This window comes from Pristiophorus japonicus, chromosome 6, assembly GCF_044704955.1.
Source record: "Pristiophorus japonicus isolate sPriJap1 chromosome 6, sPriJap1.hap1, whole genome shotgun sequence".
In the NCBI taxonomy this organism is placed as follows: domain Eukaryota; kingdom Metazoa; phylum Chordata; class Chondrichthyes; family Pristiophoridae; genus Pristiophorus; species Pristiophorus japonicus.
Genome location: NC_091982.1, coordinates 157,424,428 through 157,446,458, shown reverse-complemented (window position 1 = coordinate 157,446,458; position 22,031 = coordinate 157,424,428). Strand labels below are relative to the sequence as shown.

General features: G+C 48.3%; 1 protein-coding gene across 1 annotated transcript in view; it reads left to right on the top strand.

Moving 5' to 3' along the window:
• Window positions 1-22,031, top strand: part of klhl6 (kelch-like family member 6) — a 67,579-nt gene that overhangs the window by 7,430 nt on the left and 38,118 nt on the right. Inside the window, exon 2 of the mRNA XM_070883309.1 lies at window positions 10,735-10,900. Coding sequence (XP_070739410.1) covers window positions 10,735-10,900 — 166 coding nt within the window. The remainder of the gene's footprint in view (window positions 1-10,734; window positions 10,901-22,031) is intronic.

Genomic DNA, 22,031 nt, shown 5'->3' with positions numbered 1-22,031 from the left:
GAACGACATCAAAGCACTATCTTCAGTGGATGGTACCTCGTGCGCCCAAGTACTGAGCAAGTTTCCGTCGCTATTTGAACCAGCCATCGGCAACTTCACAGGCGCCAAGGTGTAGATCCATCTCGTCCCCGATGCAAGGCCCATTCATCACAAGGCTCGAGCGGTTCCATATACGATGACGGATAAAGTCAAGATCGAACTGGACAGACTTCAACGAGAGGGAATCACATTGCCAGTCGAGTTCAACGAGTGGGCCAGTCCGATTGTTCCGGTGTTGAAAAGCGATGGCACGGTCAGAATCTGTGGAGACGTCAAGTTAACGATCAACAGAATCTCGTTACAAGACCAGTACCCGCTGCCCAAGGCGGATAACCTGTTCGCAACGTTAGCGGTGGGGGGGGGAAGTCATTCACCAAGTTGGACCTAACCTCCGCCTACATGATGCAGGAGCTGGCTGAATCTTCGAAAAGACTGACGTGCATCAACACACACAAAGGGCTGTTTATATACCCCAGGTGCCCTTTTGGGATTCGCTCGGCTGCAGCCATTTTCCAGAGAAACATGGAGAGTCTGCTGAAATTGGTTTCGCACCGTTGTGTTTCAAGACGACATCCTGATCACTGGTTGTGACATCATCGAACATCTACACAACCTGGAAGAGGTTCTAAGTTGACGAGACAGAGTGGGACTCAGGCTGAAACGCTCCAAGTGTATTTTCCTGGCGCCAGAGGTCGAATTTTTGGGGAGAAAGATTGCGGCAGATGGCATCAGTCCCACGGACTCAAAGACAGAGGCCATCAAGAATGCACCCAGACCACAGAATATGATGGAGCTGCGTTCGTTCCTGGGACTCCTCAACTATTTTGGTAACTTTCTATCCGGATTAAGCACTTTGCTGGAACCGTTGCACATGTTGCTACATAAGGATGGTGACTGGGTTTGGGGTAAATCTCAAGAGACAGCCTTTGAGAAGGCCAGAAACCTACTTTGTTCTAATAAGTTACTTGTACTGTATGACCCATGTAAACGATTAGTGCATCTTCGTACGGGGTCGGCTGTGTGTTACAGCAAACCAATGTATCGGGCAAACTCCAACCGGTTGCATACGTGTCTAGAAGTCTGTCTAGGGCTGAAAGAGCCTACAGTATGGTCGAGAAAGAGGCGTCAGCAGGTGTATATGGGGTTAAGGAAATGCACCAATACCTATTTGGACTTCGGTTTGAGCTTGAAACCGACCACAAACCGCTCATTTCGCTGTTTCCAGAGAGCAAAGGTATAAACACCAACGCTTCGTCCCGCATCCAAAGATGAGCACTAACATTGTCCGCCTATGACTATGTAATCCGCCACAGACCAGAGTGGAAATGCGCAGCCCGCAGACTTGCTTCTGGTCATGGATGTTTTTGAGAGCGAGGGATCACCCGTCACTGCTCGCTAGATCAGGACCTGGACCAGCCAGGATCCTGTGCTATCACTTATAAAAAGTTGTGTCCTCAATGGGAGCTGGTCGGCCGTTCCCGGGGAAATGCAAGATGAAATTAAGCTGTTTCACCGACGCAAAGATAAAATGTCCATCCAGTCGGATTGTCTCTTATGGGGTAATCATGTGGTTTTGCCAAAAAAAGGCAGGGAAACGTTTATACGCGACCTACACAATACCCACCCAGGCATAGTCATGGTGAAGGCTATAGCCAGGTTGCATGTTTGGTGGCCCGGCATTGACTCGGACTTAGAGTCATGCGTACACCAGTGCAACACGTGCTCACAACTGAGCAATACACCAAGGGAGGCTCCATTGAGTCTGTGGTCATGGCCCTCCAAACCATGGTCCAGGATCCACGTAGATTTTGCTAGCCCCTTTCTCGGAAAGATGTTTTTAGTTGTAGTAGACGCTTACTCTAAATGGATTGAATGCGTAATCATGTCATCCAGCACATCCACTGCCTCCAATGAAAGCCTCTGGGCCATGTTTGTTACCCATGGCTTACCCGACGTCCTTGTCAGTGATAATGGACCATGTTTCACCAGCTCGGAATTCAACGCGTTTATGACCTGCAATGACATCAAGCATGTCAGGTCTACTCTGTTTAAGCCCGCATCCAAAGGTCAAGCGGAACGGGCAGTCCAAACTATCAAGCAGAACTTGAAACGTGTGACAGAAGGCTCCTTGTAGACCTGCTTATCTCGGGTTCTGCTCAGCTACCGGAGGCGACCCTGTCATGTGTTTCACCATCTTGCAATGACTATAAGTATGTAACTGTAACTCATGCATACTGTACCTGTACCCTTGTAATGCACACCCTGACCACAGGGAGTGAACTCCTCACCTGGGCTTCCAGGTTTAAAAGGGGAGGTCTCACCCAGGATCAGCATTCTTCAGTTCTGGAAATAAAGTGAAGGTCACAGAGTGACCGTGTCTGATATATCGATGCCTCGTGTGAGTTTGTAACAAGGTGCAGAGACACTACATCTGGCAACGAGAATCAGGAATCACTGAACCACGAGGAAGCCACCGGTGGTACAGAGGAATGCTACTGTGTGGGTGAGGACTGGGACGACTTTGTGGAAAGACTCCAGCAGGGCTTTGTCACAAAGAACTGGCTGGAAGAGGCAGCGGCTGACAAGCGGAGGGCGCATCTACTGACCAGCTGTGGTCCACAGATATATGTGCTGATGAAAGATCTGCTCGCACCCCAAAAGCCAGCGGACAAGTCCTTCGAAGAGCCCAGCCAGCTGATCAGTGAGCATCTCAAGCCGGCAAGTAGCGTACATATGGCCCAGAACCGGTTCTACACACACCGGCGTCGGGAGGGTCAAAACGTTTCGGACTTCGTGGCGGAACTACGGCGTTTGGCCAATCCCTGTAAGTTCTCCGATGCCTGCAGGGGGTAGATGTTAAGGGACTTTTTCATCGAGGGCATTAATCATGCCGGCATTTTCAGGAAGCTCATAAAGACTAAGGATTTGACTTTAGAAGGGGCAGCATTGATTGCTCAGACCTTCATGGCGGGGAAGAGGAGACCAAGCTAATTTTCGCACACAGCACAGGTTTCAATGTTGCGATGAACCAGGGAGATAATGTTGTAAAAGGACACAGAACCCCACAGGCAGGCAAGGGCAATTCAACACCGTCCAGGCAGTAACTAGCTCCAGGGTGGGCCTGCAACAGGGACAATGGAAAGGGGATCGGCAATTCACGCCATCACGAGGAACAATGCATCCTGTGATGGGACAATTAACACCTTCCATCAGAGTGCTTAGAAACAGCCAAACAAGTCATTAGAGAGGAATGCCTGGGAATAGCCCTTTTGTTAACAGCAATCTCAGCTCATGTTGGAGATGTGGGGGCAGACACACTGTAAAAATCCTGCAGGTGCCAACTTTACACCTGTAGGATTTGTACTGTCAAGGGACACCTGGCCAGGATGTGCAAAAAGGCAGTAGCGAGGCTAGTCTGTGAGACAGACGAACCAGACGAGGGGTCTGAAATGCAGGATGAGGCCTGGGGAACAACCATGGATGCTGAAGTTCAGAGAGTTCATGTGGCCGACGTCCACAGTTCATACACCAAAACGCCACCCATGATGATGAAAGTCTTACTGAATGGCATCCCAGTGCACATGGAGCCGGATACCGGAGCTAGCCAGTCCCTCATGAGCGCCCAACAATTTGAGAGACTATGGCCACACAGAGCTAGCAGACCCAAATTGGAACGCATTGACACGCAGCTACATACACCAAAGAGATCATCCCAGTGCTCGGCAGTGCAAACTTGGTGGTAACGCATAATGGATCACAGAACCGGCTGCCACTCTGGATTGCTCCCGGAAATGGTCCCACGCTCTTGGGGAGGAGTTGACTAGCTGAGATGAATTGGAAATGGGGGGATGTGCACGCCATTTCATCCGTGGAGCGAAGTTCATGCTCGCAGATATTGCAAAAATTCGAGTCACTTTCAACCCGGTGTCGGAATGTTCAAGGGCACTAAAGTAGTGATACACATCACTCCGGACATTAGACCAGTGCACCAGAAAGTCAGAGTGGTGCCGTACGTGATGCGTGAGAAAATTGAAAGTGAACTGTACAGGTCGCTCAGAGAGGGCATAATATCGCCCGTTGAATTCAGCGACTGGGCAAGTCCCATTGTTCTCGTCCTCAAAGCAGATGGCTCGGTTAGGATTTGTGGCGACTACAAAGGCACTATCAACCAAGTGTTGCTGCATGACCAATACCCGCTTCCAAGAGCGGAGGACCTTTTTGTCACGCTGGCAGGTGGTAAGCTGTTCATGAAGCTGGACCTCACTTCGGCCTACATGACTCAGGAACTGGCTGAAGAATCCAAGTTTCTGACCACCTCTGTTAATGACCCTGTGTTTGTTCTTAATTATGGTCATGGTCCTAAATGGGTCATTGCCATTGTCTTGGCCAAGGAGGGGAATAGAATGTTTATAGTCAAACTATTGAATGGACAATCGTGCAGAAAGCATTTGGATAAGACCAAACTGCGGTTCACCGACAACCAGGAACAACCTGAGAAGGACATCGCCATCATCAATCCACCAACACACACCCAACCAGCAATCGACCTCGCTGTCAATCACGAGGATGAACCCACCATTCCCAACAGTCCTATCAAACCAGCCGAGCCACAGTGCAGCAGTGGTCTGACCAACTCACCCATGCCAGAGTTTGAACTCAGACGATCAGCCAGGGAGCGTAGGGCCCCGGATCATCTCAACTTATAAATAATTTGTATCAAAGACTTTGGAGGGGAGTGATGTTATGTATGTAAATATTGTAACTGTGTAAGACTTACCACCAGAGGGCACAACTGTTGAAGGCCCAAGGGTCACCTGCACACCTCGTGCAAGAGAGTATAAAAGGTTGTCTGCCATGCTGCTCACACACTCTGGAGTTGTATTAAAGAGACTAAGGTTTAGCTCACAGTACTCAGTCTTGTGGAATACTTCCACACTTAACACAGAGTGGGCCCAGTTACAGAGCAGACCCAGTTAAAGAGCAAAGCCCAGGTTACAGAGCGGTCCCAGTTATAGAGTAGGGCCTTGTACCAAGTTTTACCTATAGTTCTGAATTTCTCGAGCACCCATCTGTTTCCAATTACTTTTTGTGCAACCTCCTTTTAATTAAATAAATTCATTTTCTGCCACTCGTCCTCTGCTGCTTCCATTAACTCAGATCAGTGAACATACTCAGCCTGCCTATTGATTCAGCAAGGTGTTTGATTTGAGGTTGAAGAATGTGAGCCAATGCCAGGCAGAAACTGAAAGCGCCACATTCTCAGCCTGCTACAGAATTCAGTTCATAAGGCGATGATACATTTATATTAAAGATTTAGGGGGCAATTTTAGAGGCCCATTAGCACCTCCGGAGGGATTCAGTGGTGGGAGCGGGACATCTGGGCTGGCCACAGAAAGTCCCGGCCCAAATGGTGACCACCCCCTTAATATCAAACCCCAGTTTCTGTTCCAAATGAGAATTGCCGTCCCAGACTGCTCTTGCTGTAATTTGTTAATCAGTAAATTTTGGAACATCCCTTTGCAGACTGCGATTACATTTGTGGCATTTCTGCAGGAGATTGGGTGGAAACATAATTAAAAAGGAAGCATGATAAAACTTGAAAGCTGGTGATAATATGGGCTCTTGGAGCAAATGGAAGGGTCACTTGTAAATAAATCACTGATATTTATAAGGAATCCTCCCCAAATTGAAAGTCCAAGCAAACTTTAGGTGGGAAACAGACAGGATTGAGGTGTCTAAACAGATGAAGCAAAGGAGCACCAGGAATAACAGCACATTGAATGACCCAGGGACTGCAGATATCTGAATAATTTTATTGCTGCCCTAATTAGTTATCTGACCTAAGAAAATCCACAAAAATAAGTGGTGTTTTATCGAATAGATCAATAGGAACACAATCTACCTGCACAACCTTCTGTAAATCAAATAGAGAATTAGAAATCAAATAGGTAATTCAGGAGAAACTGCTTTACCCAGGGGGTTAACATCATAGGCAGTCCCAAGACTTGCTTCCACTCCAAAAGTGAGTTCTCAGGTGACTGTACAGTCCAATACAGGAATTACAGTCTCTCCAACAGGTGGGACAGACAGCAGTTGAAGGAAAGGGTGGGTGGGACTGGTTTGCCGCAAGCTCCTTCCGCTGCCTGCGCTTGGTTTCTGCATGTTCTCGGCAATGAGACTCGAGGTGTTCAACGCCCTCCTGGATGCTCTTCCTCCACTTAGGGCGGTCTTGGGCCAGGGATTCCCAGGTGCCGGGGGATGTTACACTTTATCAAGGAGGCTTTGGGGGTGTCCTTGAAACGTTTCCTCTGCCCACCTGGGGCTCGCTTGCCGTGTAGGAGATCCACTTGCTTTGGAAGTCTCCTGTCGGGTATGCAGACAATGTGGTCTGCCCAACAGAGCTGGTCGAGTATGGTCAGTGCTTCGATGCTGGGGATGTTGGTCTGAGCGAGAATACTAATGTTGGTGCGTCTGTCCTCCCAGTGGATTTTCAGGATCTTGCGGAGGCAGCGCTGGTGATACTTTTCCAGTGCTTTCAGGTGTCTACTGTATATGGGCCACATTTCTCAACCATATAGGAGGGCAGGTATCACTACTGCCCTGTAGACCATAAGCTTGGTGCCCGGTTTGAGGTCCTGGTCTTCAAACACTCTCTTCCTCAGGCGACCGAAGGATGCGGTGTTGGACCTCGTCGTCGATGTCTGCCCTTGCTGATAGCAGGCTCCCGAGGTATGGAAAATAGTCCACGTTGTCCAAGGCCGCGCATTATGGCAGGGTCAGGTTGGTAGAGGACCTTTCTCTTACAGATGTTCAGTATAAGGCCCATGCTTTCGTAAGCCTCGGTGAAGATGTTGATGATGGCTTGGAGTTCAGCCTCTGTGCACAGACGTAAGGGTCGTACGCATACTGTAGTTCGATGACAGAGGATGGGATGACCTTGGATCTAGCCTGGAGGCAACGAAGGTTGAACAGGTTCGCATTGGTTCTATAGTTTAGTTCCACGCCAGCGGGGAACTTGTTGAGAGTAAGATGGAGCATTACAGTGAGGAAGATCGAGAAAAGTGTTGTCACGATGATGCAGCCCTGCTTGACCCCGGCCCGGACATGGATTGGGTCTGTGGTGGATAAGCTTGCATGTCGTCCTGACCAACGGTGACAAACCTTTGGGGGTAGCCGAAATGGAGGAGGACGCTCCAAGGTCCCTCAGGGTTGACAGTGTCAAAGGCCTTTGTAAGGTCAAAGAAGGCCATGTACAAGGGTTGATGCTGTTCCCTGCATTTCTCTTGTAGTTGTCGCGCAGTGAGGATCATGTCCGTTGTAACCCTTAGTGGACGGAATCCACATTGTGACTCTGGGAGGAGCTCTTCAGCCACAGGGTGAAGACGGTTGAGGAGGATTCTTGCGATGACTTTCCCCGTGGCCAACAGCAGGAAGATTCCTCTGTAGTTGCCGCAGTCGTACTTTTCCCCTTTTTTGAAGATGGTCACGATCACTGCATCTCTGAGATCTCCCGGCATGTTTTCCTCCTTCCAGATAAGAGAGATGAGGTCATGCATTTGCGCCAATAGTGCTTCTCCGCCATACTTCAGTGCCTCAGCGGAGATTCCATCCGCTCCTGATGCCTTGTTGTTCTTGAGCTGATGGATGGCCCTTTCTACCTTCTGCAGGGCTGGGGTTTTTGCTGAGATGGTGGCGGACATGCTGCGGGATGGAGTTGAGGACATTCGAGTCAAAGGCAGAGTCTCGATTAAGGAGATCTTTTGCCCATGATGGATTGACTCACGCCCGTGTCCAGCTCCATTGACACCGGGAGTCCATTTAGTTCAACATTCAGCATTATCGGGGGACACTTTGTGGTAAATGTGTGCACTCCATGTACCTCTGCCTCTTCGGTCTGAGGCTCTGGTTCGTCATGATCCACCATGGATCTGTCCTCCTCTGCAACATGGTGGTTTGCAGGATTAACAGGATTTGCAGCTCGCCGGCACAAACATTGGAGGTGTCCCATTGTCCCACAGCCCTTGCAAACATACCCTTTGAAGCAGTATGAATGGAAACGATGATCACCCCCGCAGCGACAAGAAGGTGTTAATGGCTTTGCATTCATCACCCTTGATGGTGGACTCTGAGACATCTGTGGACGTGCAGCTGCAGGCATGTGTGACCTGCCCTGTACGTTGCAATTTAAAAACACCACCACTTTGATCACAGTACTTGTAGCAGCACTTGTGTGCTGAGAGATTTGCTTCATATTATCACTGGTGGCAATGAATGCCTGGGCCATCACTATGGCCTTACTCAAGGTTGGGGTCTCTACAGTCAAAAGTTTGCGAAGTATGGTTTCTTGGCCAATGCCAAGTACAAAAAAGTCTCTGAGCATGTGCTCCAAATGTCCTACAAATTCGCAATGCCCTGCAAGGCATCTTGGCTCGGCGACATAACTCGCCACTTCCTGGCCATCAGACCTTTTGTAGGTGTAGAACCGATACCTCGCCATCAGAACGCTTTCCTTCGGGTTCAAATGCTCCCGAGCCAGTGTGCACAAATCATCGTACGATTTCTCTGCGGGTTTTGCTGGAGTAAGCTGATTTTTCATGAGGCCATACGTTAGTGCCCTGCAAACGGTGAGGAGCATCGCCCTTTGTTTGGCAGCGTTCTCTTCTCCATCTTGCTACGAAGTATTGGTCGAGTTGCTCCACAAAGGTTTCCCAATCATCTCTCTCCGAGAATTTCTACAGGATGCCCACTGTTCTCTGCATCTTTGGGTTCGCTATCTGTATCTCATCACCAGTTGTTATGTATGAAGAAAGAGTCAGACTGAATACTGTGAGCTCAAAGTAAAGTGTGACCTTAGTCTTTTATTGCAGGTCTCTGGAATGCCTCTCCAACCTGTAAAGCCTTCTTAAATACCTGTGCTCCCAAGGGATTATGGGATCCCTTGGGACTCCAGAGGATGAGCCCTCTGGTGGCTGTAAAGAGTAAATACAAGTTTACATATATAACAGTCATGCCATCGGCAGTCCCTCGAAATCGAGGAAGACTTGCTTCCACTCTAAAAGTGAGTTCTCAGGTGACTGTACATTCCAATATGGGAATTACAGTCTCTGCCACAGGTGGGGCGGGCAGTGGTTGAAGGAAAGGGTGGGTGGGGAGTTTGATTTGCCGCATTCTCCTTCCGCTGCCTGCGCTTGATTTCTGCATGCTCTCGGCGATGAGACTCGAGGTGCTCAGCGCCCTCCCAGATGCTCTTCCTCCACTTAGGGCGGTCTTGGGCCGGGGATTTGCAGCTGCCGGTGGGGATGTTGCATTTTATCAAGGAGGCTTTTAGGGTGTCCTTGAAACGTTTTTTCTGCCCACCTGGGGCTCGCTTGCTGTGTAGGAGTTCTGAGTAGAACGCTTGCTTTGGGAGTCTTGTGTCGGGCATGCGAACAATGTGGCCCGCCCAACGGAGCTGATAAAGTCTGGTCAGTGCTTCGAAGCTGGGCAAGCAAGATGGTGGATGGGATAGCAGCTCCCTATGGAGTTCTCCCCGAACACACCTCCTCTGGCCATCTGCTGCCATCCTTCACCTCTCTCTCCCTCAACCTTCCCCTTCCCTCCCCCCACCGCCCCCCCCCCCTCCCCCACTGCCTAAGCCCCCTCTGGGCCTAACTTCGACCCCCAAAGTATCTTTCCTACCCCTAAAACCCGTGCTGTAAGGCCCCACTGCCCACTCCTATCCCCCAATCTCGACTTACCTTCCAGGTCGACCTCCCTTCTAACTAGCCCTCCAACTGGACTCTTGCTCCCCATTGGCCGACTCAGCTGCTCTATCCGACCCCCAGCGATCTCAGCGGTGGTGGGCCTCCGACCAGCTTCATTTAACACTAATTTCATGCTGGCTGCTGTGTAAAGGGGGGCAGGTCCCTGACTGAGCGGGGGGGGGAGGAAGGGGGCGGGGGTGGGGAGGCCATTTACAAATGAGAAATGGTTTTTAGTTGTCTCGGGTTGTCTTCCTCCAAATTAGGTTCTTGGTGTTGGATGTCAAGGCTTTGGAAAGGGTGCAGTGGAGATTTACCAGAGTATCAGGGATGAGGGACTTCAGTTATCCAGAGAGACTGGAGAACTAGAAATATTATCCTTACAGCAGAGAACGTTAAGGGGAGATTTAATAGAGGTGTTCAAAATCATGATGGGTTTTGATAGAGTAAACAAGGAGAAACTGTTCCCACTGGCAGGAGGGTCGGTAACCAAAGGCCACAGATTTAAGATTATTGGCAAAGGAACCAGAGGGGGAGATGAGGAGAATTATTTTAAGCAGCGGTTGTTGTGATCTGGAATGCACTGCCTGAAAGGCTGGTGGAAGCGATTAAATGGTAACTTTCAAAAGGCAATTGGATAAATAGTTGAAAAGGAAACATTTGCAGGGCTATGGGGAAAGAGCAGGGGAGTGGGACTAGTTGGATAGTTCTTTCAGAGAGCCAGGATCAGCAGGATGTGCTGAATGGCGTCCTCCTGTGCTGTAAGATTCTATGATTTGCCGCTTGATCACGGGCTGGAATTTAATGATGGCCGTGGAACAAGTTACACCCAAACCTGCCTTACCCTCCAACTGGCTCCGGGTGATCTGGTTAAAGTGAGAGGAAATACAGAATTGGCAAAAAAAAAGAAAATCAATGAATCATTGCCTCATGCGAGATTTCCTTTCTCTCCCAGGGCGATGTTTTGTAATGACCTGAAAGAAAAGCATGAAGAAAAGATAGTGATTAAAGGGGTCGATGCCGATACCATGCAGGCATTATTGGACTATACCTACACCAGCAAGGTTTACATCACCAGGCAGAATGTCCAGAGGATCCTGGAGGCAGCCAGTCTCTTTCAGGTTAGTCGCAACAAAACCTTCCGCTACGGGACCATTTTCATCTGTTTGCTGCCACACACAGAGACAGATGCGGCGTAATAGGACCTTAAATTGGGGGGAGGCAGCAGGGGGCGAATCGATTCCATATTGATTGGTGCCTATTTCCTGGTTGGCAGTTGGGGGATGTGGTGGGGGAGGGGGTAGAGGCGGTGGAAAGTCCCATCCACAGCAGACTACCAGGGATTGGTATATTAAAATGGGGATGGGTATGTCCATTTTCCAGAATGAGACTGTGCAGGAAAAAGAAAGAAAGACTTGCATTTATATAGCGCCTTTCATGACCACTGGATGTCTCGGCCAATTAAGTACTTTTGGAGTGTAGTCACTGTTGTAATACGGGAAATGTGACAACCAATTTGCGCACAAGTAAGCTCCCAGAAACAGCAATGTGATAATGACCAGATAATCTGTGGGTTTTTTATGTTGATTGAGGGATAAATATTGGCCAGGACACCAGGGACAACTCCCCTGCTCTTCTTTCAAATAGTGCCATGGGATCTTTTACATTCACTTGAGAGAGCAGACTGGGCTTTGGTTTAACGTCTCATCCAAAAGGCAGCACCTCCGACAGTGCAGCACTCCCTCAGCACTGCACTGCTGGGGAATTTAAAACCTGGAGTGGTTCTTGACTCAGAGGTGAGTGTACTGCCCACTGAGCCACAGCTGACACAGGAATGAATTACAGTCCGCACCCATGAAACCTGGCGCCCAGGGTTGCTCGGGCGGTACAGCTCAGGAGTTTCCTGTATAGGGCACAGAACGCAATGGTTTCCCTTTTGTTTTACTTGTGTTTCACTGGAGTCTATTGATGCTCTTGCTGTGAAGAACCAGACTGAAATCCTTTGTTGTTTCAGAGTTCTGGCCCCAGACAAAATAGTTGAATTTCTCCAATCTCAGTTCGAGAATGCTGACCAACAAATGAGAGTAGGAACACTCACTGTACTAAAGCGCCTTCGTCTCAGCACACTTGGAGAGGAAAAAGGCTCAGATTGTGGCTGCAATAAAACCGGTACTTCTAGATAAGAGCAGTAATCAGCAGAAGAAGCTAATTGCCCAGGTACTATGTGCAATGGCCGAGCAAGGTTACCTTGTGCCAGAGGGAGGAAAGGCAATGGTGCAATTCCTCATCCAACAGTGTGCTGCACCCGTTGATTCAGGGACCCTGGTACCACCCACAATCATCAGCCAGCCCCGGTAGCAGATGGAGAATTAGTTACACTCTGCGAAAGAGTGATGTGTTTGATCACAACTGCAGTGAAGATGGAGGAGGACCTTTGGCTGTCCTTACTGGAGTTTGTCACCATGACCCAGTACTCCAAGGCTTTAACAATAATCTGCAGTTGTGCAGCACATATTGGGAAAAGGAAACTGCGAGCCGGCAGCGAAAGCTTTTCCCTTACTTACAATGAAGATGACAATAATCAAGGGAATAATGGAGGCATGTGAAAAAGGAACGGCAGTAGTTATGGGGGATTTTAACCTACATATCGATTGGTCAAATCAAATCGCAGGGGATAGCCTGGAGGAGGAATTCATAGAATGCATACGGGATTGTTTCTTAGAACAGTATGTAACAGAGCCTACAAGGGAGCAAGCCATTTTGGATCTGGTCCTGTGTAATGAGACAGGAAAAATAAACGATCTCCTTGTAAAAGATCCTCTCGGAATGAGTGATCACAATATGGTTGAATTTGTAATACAGATTGAGGATGAGGAAGTTGTGTCAGAAACGAGAGTACTATGCTTAAACAAAGGGGACTACAGTGGGATGAGGGCAGATTTGGCTAAAGTAGACTGGAAACAAGGACTAAACGGTGGCACAATTGAGGAACAGTGGAGGACTTTTAACTTTCATAATGCGCAACAAAAATATATTCCAGTGAAAAAGAAGGGCGGCAAGAGAAGAGATAACCAGCCGTGGATAACCAAGGAAATAAAGGAAAGTATCAAATCAAAGACCAATGCGTATAAGGTGGCCAAGGTTAGTGGGAAACTAGAGGATTGGGAAGATTTTAAGCAACAGCAAAGAATGACTAAGAAAGCAATAAAAAAAGGGAAGATAGATTACGAAGGTAAACTTGCGCAAAACATAAAAACAGATAGTAAAAGCTTTTACAGATATGTAAAACGGAAAAGAGTGACTAAAGTAAATGTTGGTCCCTTAGAAGATGAAAAGGGGGATTTAATAATGGGAAATGTGGAAATGGCTGAGACCTTAAACAATTATTTTGCTTCCGTCGTCACAGTGGAAGACACAAAAACCATGCCAAAAATTGCTGGTCATAGGAATGTGGGAAGGGAGGACCTTGAGATGATCACTATCACTAGGGAGGTAGTGCTGGACAGACTAATGGGATTGAAGGTAGACAAGTCCCCTGGTCCTGATGAAATGCATCCCAGGGTATTAAAAGAGATAGCTGAAGTTATAGCAGATGCATTTGTTATAATCTACCAAAATTCTCTGGACTCTGGGGAGGTACCAGCGGATTGGAGAGCAGCTAATGTAACGCCTCTGTTTAAAAAAGGGGGCAGGCAAAAGGCAGGTAACTATAGGCCGGTTAGTTTAACATCTGTAGTAGGGAAAATGCTTGAAACTATCATTAAGGAAGAAATAGCAGGACATCTGGATAGGAATAGTGCAATCAAGCAGACGCAGCATGGATTCATGAAAGGGAAATCATGTTTAACTAACTTACTGGAATTCTTTGAGGATATAACGAGCATGGTGGAGAGAGGTGTACCGATGGATGTGGTGTATTTAGATTTCCAAAAGGCATTCGATAAGGTGCCACACAAAAGGTTACTGCAGAAGATAAAGGTACGCGGAGTCAGAGGAAATGTATTATCATGGATAGAGAATTGGCTGGCGAACAGAAAGCAGAGAGTCGGGATAAATGGGTCCTTTTCCGGTTGGAAATCAGTGGTTAGTGGTGTGCCACAGGGATCAGTGCTGGGACCACAACTGTTTGCAATATACATAGATGACCTAGAGGAGGGGACAGAGTGTAGTGCAACAAAATTTGCAGATGACACTAAGATTAGTGGGAAAGCGGGTTGTGTAGAGGACTCAGAGAGACTGCAAGGAGATTTGGATAGGTTTGGCAGATGGAATACAATGTCGGAAAGTGTGAGGTCATCCACCTTGGGAAAAAAAACAGTAAAAGGGAATATTATTTGAATGGGGAGAAATTACAACATGCTGTGGTGCAGAGGGACCTGGGGGTCCTTGTGCATGAATCCCAAAAGGTTAGTTTGCAGGTGCAGCAGGTAATCAGGAAGGCAAATGGAATGTTGGCCTTCATTGCGAAAGGGATGGAGTACAAAAGCAGGGAGGTGTTGCTGCAACTGTATAAGGTATTGGTAAGGCCGCACCTGGAGTACTGCGTGCAGTTTTGGTCACCTTACTTAAGGAAGGATATACTAGCTTTGGAAGGGGTACAGAGACGATTCACTAGGCTGATTCGAGAAATGAGGGGGTTAACTTATGATGATAGATTGAGTAGACTGGGTCTTTACTCCTTGGAATTCAGAAGGATGAGGGGTGATCTTATAGAAACATTTAAAATCATGAAAGGGATAGACAAGATAGAGGCAGAGAGGTTGTTTCCATTGGTGGGGGAGACTAGAACTAGGGGACACAGCCTCAAAATACGGAGGAGCCAATTTAAAACCGAGTTGAGAAATAATTTCTTCTCCCAGAGGGTTGTGAATCTGTGGAATTCTCTGCCCAAGGAAGCAGTTGAGGCTGGCTCATTGAATGTTTTCAAGTCAAAGATAGATAGATTTTTAAGCAATAAGGGAATTAAGGGTTACGGGGAGAGGGCGGGTAAGTGGAGCTGAGTCCACGACCAGATCAGCCATGATCTTATTGAATGGCGGAACAGGCTCGAGGGGCTAGATGGCCTACTCCTGTTCCTAATTCTTATGTTCTTATGTTCTTATGACAATCTCCCTAAAGCCCAGGCACTACTGACCTGACTCCTTGTCATGTCTTGTTGCCCATATCTGGGAGGAGGCCGAGGAGCTGCAGCACTGAGTCCACTGAAAATCCTGAGTCTCACTATCCACCCAGAATCAGTGAGGTGGTGGGAAGAGGAGCTTGCACCATCAGTTGAACACTTACTGGAAAATTCAGAGGAGTCTCTGTCCCAATCAGAATGGGAGTATAAATAATTGGCAGTCTTGTGCCTAGCTTTAAATACGATTGATGACGAGGGATGGACATGTCAGCTCACTCAGAAGGGCTTTCTATATAAATATCTTGTGTTAGTGCTCTGCCAGATTCCGAGGGACTGCCTATGATGATGATGAATTGCATGAGATGTGTGCAGGCATTCATAGCTGTAGAACAGGGCTCTGCAGCAGCTCCGATGGCTCAGCCTCGATAAGATCCAGCATGTATGTAAGCAGCACCCTGTTTGTGGTAAGGTTGATGGGAAGTCTCCAGCGATTTAAATATAGGGATCTGGCCATCTGAGTCACGGTCTGTATTAGACTGAGCTTTAATGTGAGATCCCTGGATTCAGCCTTTATCCCATGTCCACTTGTAATTAAATGGCTAACAGCTGGCAGAATGTGGCTCTTGATTGTGAACTCTAAAAATGAGTTCTTAGGTGGCTGTACACTCCAATATGAGAACCACAGACTCTGTCACAGGTGGGACATACAGTCGTTGAGGGAAAGGGTGAGTGGGACAGGTTTGCCGCACACTCTTTCCGCTGCCTGCGCTTGATTTCTGCATGCTCTCGGCGATGAGACTCAAGGTGCTCAGTGCCCTCCCGGATGCACTCCCTCTACTTGACACACTGAATAAAACCAAGCTGACACCTGCCAATTGATTCAAAGCTGGCTGACCAGTACTTTCGACTTGGTACCTCCAGAACTGAACAATGATGAGGGCACAAATGATAATGGCCTAGAAATCCCAGTCCTCTGCTGCCCGCGGGTGCTCGACAGAAAACGGTAAAAAAGATCCTGCTGGGCCCACCAGCGATCCCGGTCCTGAGGCCTCCTCTCCCTGCGCATCGGAGCACGTGCACATCGGGACGGACGTAGAGCTGGAGCTGGAGTCACATGGCACTGGGCAGCCAATCCAGGTACAGTATTTTCTCATTCATAATAATGGGAACTCCGTAAGTAGGAGTTCTCATTATTATAATTGAGAAACACCTGCCCAAACACCCAAACACCAATAAAAAATAGAAAAAATACAACAAGATTAATTTAAATTAAAGTTAATAAATGTCTTTTTCAAAAAAAGATATTTTTACGATATTTTTTTTAAAGTTTTTTAATTATGGTTTAAAATAAAATTACCTTAGTGCGGAGGGTTTTTAAACATTAAAATGTATTTTTAAAATGTTATTTTACTATGTTTTTGTATGTTTTAAAACTCTTTTATTTTACTATGTTTTTGTATGTTTTAAAACACTTACGCCTGTAAAAGTAGGCTATGCAAGAGTTTTCAGAAAATCCGCTGGGCAAGAGCTGGGTAAATACTGCAGTCTTGCCCATGTGAATGTCCTGGATGTGGGATACAGACAATCTGTCACGCCGGAGCTTGACAAATCGGAAAAGCCGGTTTTCAGCACATGCGCATTGTGTGCTGAAAACCGGCTTTTGAATGGGCCTTTCCGGGTCCTTACACATTCCGTATGGACCCAGGGAGGCCGGAATTTCTAGGTCATTACAAAGGATACGGCCACACTTTATAACCAAACCACAGATTCTCTGCAAAATCTTCTGAAGCAAATGTTACTTCAAGACCTGAACACTGAAGGACTTGTGGCTATTTTCAATCATGTAGAAGCCTGGATCAGTTCAACAAAAGACTATGGGGACAAAATTGCTCGGCACCCCATTTTAGGGCGCACAATTTGAATTAAATGAATAAGTGTCGCTAAGTGTCGCTGAATTGGGGACTTTGTCTGAAAAAAATGCGCGGGGCGGTAGTGGAGGCATGATTCACCTCTGCGGGGCATTAGCGCGGTGTTAGCGAGACGAAAGTGGTTCGCGAGCCTCAGCGCCTCGCTGATGTATCACTACGTCCCTCCCCTTTTAAAGGGGAGGGCCGCTGTGAACTCTGCAGTCGCTTTCCTGGCGCCCACTGGGCCACCAGGAAGGGTTTCGACTGCATGTTGGCACCCGGCCGAACAGCTTTGCAGGCCGTGAAGCTGTCGTGGCTGGGCCGCCCGGCCGCCAAGAAAAAGATGGCGGCCGCGGCGCAAGGCCCTTCCCTTTAAGGGCACCCGGGGGCGCTCCAGCTTACGACAGCTTCGCGGCCTGCAAAGCTGTTGTTGGCATCGGTCCACGCCAATCCCGCGTCCCGCTGGCAATTTCCCCCGTGGGGTGCAAAGGGGTTGGTGCCCAAGGCGATGTCGTCATCGTCATGTGCGCCCTCGCCCGGGGCAAAAAGTAAGGGGCACAGAGCAAACCCGTTTTCACCCGTGTCTTCCCGGGACAATTCCGGGCGGGTCGCTTCTGCCGCCCGCCTCCAGGCGATAAATCATTAGTGCCCTGTTAGCACCTTCCGGGGCTATAAAAAGGGGCAATTTTGACCCCATATATGAACTAGAGAGAGAGCCGTGGAAATGACCTTAGAGCTTCTGAAACTTTACTGCAGGAGGCTCAATATTAATAATGTAGTGCCTGGAAATAACACGGGGTCTCTGAATGGATGATTGATGCAGCATTGTGCAGACCCATCACTTCCCATTCGACAAGTGGCTCTGGACATTTTAAAGTACACAATCCTGGCCATTCATTTGTCGTGTGAAGGCACCAATCTGCATCAGCAAATGGCGCAATTAGAGGTACTGAAAAGAGTCAGATAAAAGTTAGTTAACCCTGACACTACAGTCCTTTTTCATCATCATAGGCAGTCCCTTGGAATCGAGGAAGACTTGCTTCCACTCCTGAAGTGAGTTCTTAGGTGACTGTACAGTCCAATACGAGAACCACAGTCTCTGTCACAGGCGGAACAGATAGTCATTGAGGGAAGAGGTGGGTGGGACTGGTTTGCCGCACGCTCTTTCCGCTGCCTGCGCTTGAGTTCTGCATGCTCTCGGCGATGAGACTTGAGGTGCTCAGCGCCCTCCCGGATGCACTTCCTCCACTTAGGGCAGTCTTTGGCCAGGGACTCCCAGGTGTCAGTGGGGATGTTGCACTTTATCAGGGAAGCTCAATCATGCTCTCAAATCACAGAGGTCATTTCCAAATGTTTGCCCATGACCAGCTGGGCAACATGCTCTTCATGGTCTTCAAAGGACTATCCAATCAAACCCCCAGCTGTTCCAGTGCAGCCACTGTCCTCATGCAAACCACCATTAAAATACGAGGCGGTAAACTTGGGGACCAGGTCTCGGAGATAATTGATGTGCTGAGGTTTCAATTGCAGTCAGTTCCTTATGAGCAGGTGAAACTTTCAGTTCTACATAGTGTCGCTATTCTGGCCTCACACAACACAGCAACAGTTGTGTCTAGGCTCCTCACCTACCCCGTCCCTTTGGACAAAGATGTCAGTGACATGTAGCGATCACTGGCAGAGGACAGAGAATGTGCCATGAGAACAATGGGAGAGGTGCTGGATACCCTGAAAAAGCAGTTACTATTTGCAGTGAGAAGAACCTGTCCTGTCAGTGAGAACAATCCCTGGTTGCCGTCTGTGGGCTGCGATAGATGATAACTAAGCCCGAGTCGGTAAAGGCGGTGATGACATTTTACCGAAGTTATTCAGCATCCTGTTCATTCATTGCAACTCTTGCCTCAATGTTTCTCTGCTCAATTGTTTTGCTTCTGATGATAAATGAACCAGAGACAATTCTCAGCTGAGTCTGAAACACCTAAATGTGGAGATCTGTGTGTGAACTGTGTGAGGACACTAAGAGGCTGAAATTGCCCTCAGCCCGAAACAGGGTGCACCTACTGATCTTTAAGTGTTCCGTCTGCCCCAATGCATGGGGCGGACAATCCGGGGAAATTCAGCTCTTTGATTTTATTTGGAGTGGGGCAGACGTGGTGTTGTCAGCGGGACGGAAGTGCAGGCGGGTCGGCATGGCCATCGCTCTGAGTCATCAGCGCCGTGCTGACGTGTCACAACGTTCAACCCCTTCAGTTAAAGGGGAGGGCTGCTGCGAACTCTGCAGCCAATTTAGCGGCATGCTGAGTTGCCTGTGGCCATCATTATCGGGCCGACATGGCAGTCGGCCAACAATTAAAATATAATGCCGGCCATGGCAGTGCACCCTCCCCTTTAAGGGCAGAGATGCCGCCAAGCCAGAAGAAGCTTCCTGCCAGGGAAAACTGTTGGTGCCACTGTGTGGCGGCTGATCCACTCCCACAGGACAATTTCCCATGGGGCAATTTTCCATGCGGAGCGGAAAGGGGGTCACGCCGGTCGGTAAGGGGTCGGCGAGGCGGCTACATGGTACAGGTACTATGATTCCGGTACTACGTTCACGGATGCACCAATGTCGATTTCCATGGGTATCCTGGTTCCGGCACCGTCTACTTGGATGATGATACATCGCGATTCGTTGTTAGATATCCTCGTGCTCCTGGTGATGTGATCTCCAGAACCTCCTCGTCCTGTTGCTTCTCTTCAATGCGATGTAGTCTCTGGCGATTTCTACTTCTAGTACTGAACATCGGTTTACTCTTCAGTCAGCATGCCTTCACAAGATGCCCTGTTTTCTTGCAGAAGAAACACTCTGCCTTCACATATGGACAGCTTTGAGCAATGCGTTGTCCCAGACACCAATAGCACAACTTCAATGCACTGTTACCTTGGCCAGTTGCTGAGGCCTTGGGGCTCAACTGTCTTTTACGTCTAACCTGCAGGCGATTTCCCTCGGTTGTCTGATGACTGGAAATGGCACGAAATTCTCGGAGACTTGGTCGGCCATATCCATCGACATAGTTGTCTGACAAACTAAATCAAAAGTCAAGTTCGGGGTTGTCAACAACTTCCTTCTGATTACTTCAATTTTCATCCCACAAACAACGCGGTCGCGCATTGCTCAGTCCTGAAAGTTTCTGAAATGACAGTGAATGGATAGCTTTTTTAAAGCTACAATGTACTCACTTATACTCTCGGCAGTTATTTGATTTTGTGTTCCAAAATGATAACTTTCAGCAATTCCAGGGGCTCGGAACTGTCGTACTGTTCTAACCTGGTTAGAATCTCCATCAGTGGTGTGTCCTTTGGCTTGATGGGAACAAGCACATCTTTCAGGGTTTCATACACCTCGGGGCCTGCTTCAGTCATGAAAATAGCACGCTTCTTTTCTAAAACCACCCGGTTACGGTTTTCATCATCGGCGACTTTGATGATACTATTTACCGTGACTTTTTAGCTGTTCTGCAAAACAAAGAACATCGCAAAGTCTCTCTGTTGGTTGGCAGGAACATCCACCGATAAAAATTTCAGCTTGAGAATCCAGAAATCCTATCTGCATCACCAATGTGATATTCTTACGACATTACTAACACAGCATACTACACAAGATGGCGCTTACAAAGAAACTGTCATCATCTGACTTTTCCACATGATCCTTTATTATTTACATCAGTAGTTGCATTACCACAGTAGATCACTGGGGAGAGCTCTATTACAGTGAGCTCTCTCTCTCTTGGTCAGTATGAGCTCTCTCTCTCTCTCTTTCCCATAGTCTCTCTCACTTGTCTCCCTTTCTCTGTCGGTTTGTCTTTCTCTCTCTTTCTCTCTTCCTTTCTCTCGCTGTCAGTCGGTGTGCCTTTCTCTCTCTCTCTCTTTCTGTCTAAGTGTCTCTCACTCTCTCTCTCTAAGGTGAGTTTTTTAAAAAGAAGTGGATGACCTACAGAGGGATACCAGGTAGGTCAGGCTGCCCAAGAGGTGCTCCATGCCCTCCTGCTGCTACCCGTGCACCCACACCTGTAGGCAGAGGTGGAATTAGCTCATGTTGGCAGACGCAGTGCTGCTGAAGGCTCCTCCTCTCCATTGAAGCTGTGACGGCAGATCACTAAGATGTGTGAACGCCTGACTAACCGTTGTCCTGCACGGTTCTCCAGTAGCACTCCAATCACAGCAGCTCATGCTCCAGCTCGCACTCTATGAACAAAACCCATGATGAAGTCATCTACAGCCTTGGTCGCAGCTGCCAAGATGACTCCAACCACCTCTGCAGACTCTGGAATACCTTCCTGGCAAAGACTATGTCAATCAGTCTTCTGAGGGTCTGAGTCTGCAGAGAAGCAGCCGCCATCCTGTGTCATTCGTTGTAAGATCTCAGTAACATCGCCCGTCTCCGCCCCTGCCTCAGCTAATCTGCTGCTGAAGCCCTCATCCACGCCTTTGTTACCTCTAGACTTGACTATTCCAACGTGCTCCTGGCCGGCCTCCCACATTCTACCCTATATAAACTAGAGGTGATCCAAAATTCGACTGCCCGTGTCTCTCGCTCCAAGTCCCGCTCACCCATCACCCCTGTGCGTGCTGACCTACATTGGCTTCCAGTTAAGCAACGCCTCGATTTCAAAATTCTCATCCTTATTTTCAAATCCCTCCATGGCCTCGCCCCTCCCTATCGCTGTAATCTCCTCCAGCCCCACAACCCCCTGAGATATCTGCGCTCCTCTAATTCTGCCCTCCTGAGCATCCCTGATTATAATCGCTCAACTATCGGTGGCCATGCCTTCTGTTGCCTAGGCCCCAAGCTCTGGAACTCCCTGCCTAAACCTCTCCGGCTCTCTAGCTCTCTTTTCTCCTTCAAGACGCTCCTTAAAACATACCTCTTTGACCAGTGCTAATTTCTACTTCTGCGGTTCGGTGTCAAATTTTTATCGCGTAATACTCCTGTGAAGTTCCTTGGGGCTTTTTGCTATGTTAAAGGTGCTATATAAATACAAGTTGTTGATGTTGTAAGGGACCTGCAGCTGCCCTGTAACATAGGGGCTGTACATGTGCAGAAGTAGTAATGGTCTAAAACCTGGCTGCATCTCTTGGCAGGTCTGTTGCCATGCTGACCTGTGGAGATAGTACTGTGGCATGGGACTGAGGGTCCCCTTCCTTGCAAGCAGCTCGTGTAGCACCACCTCAACTTTAGCAGCCGTCTCA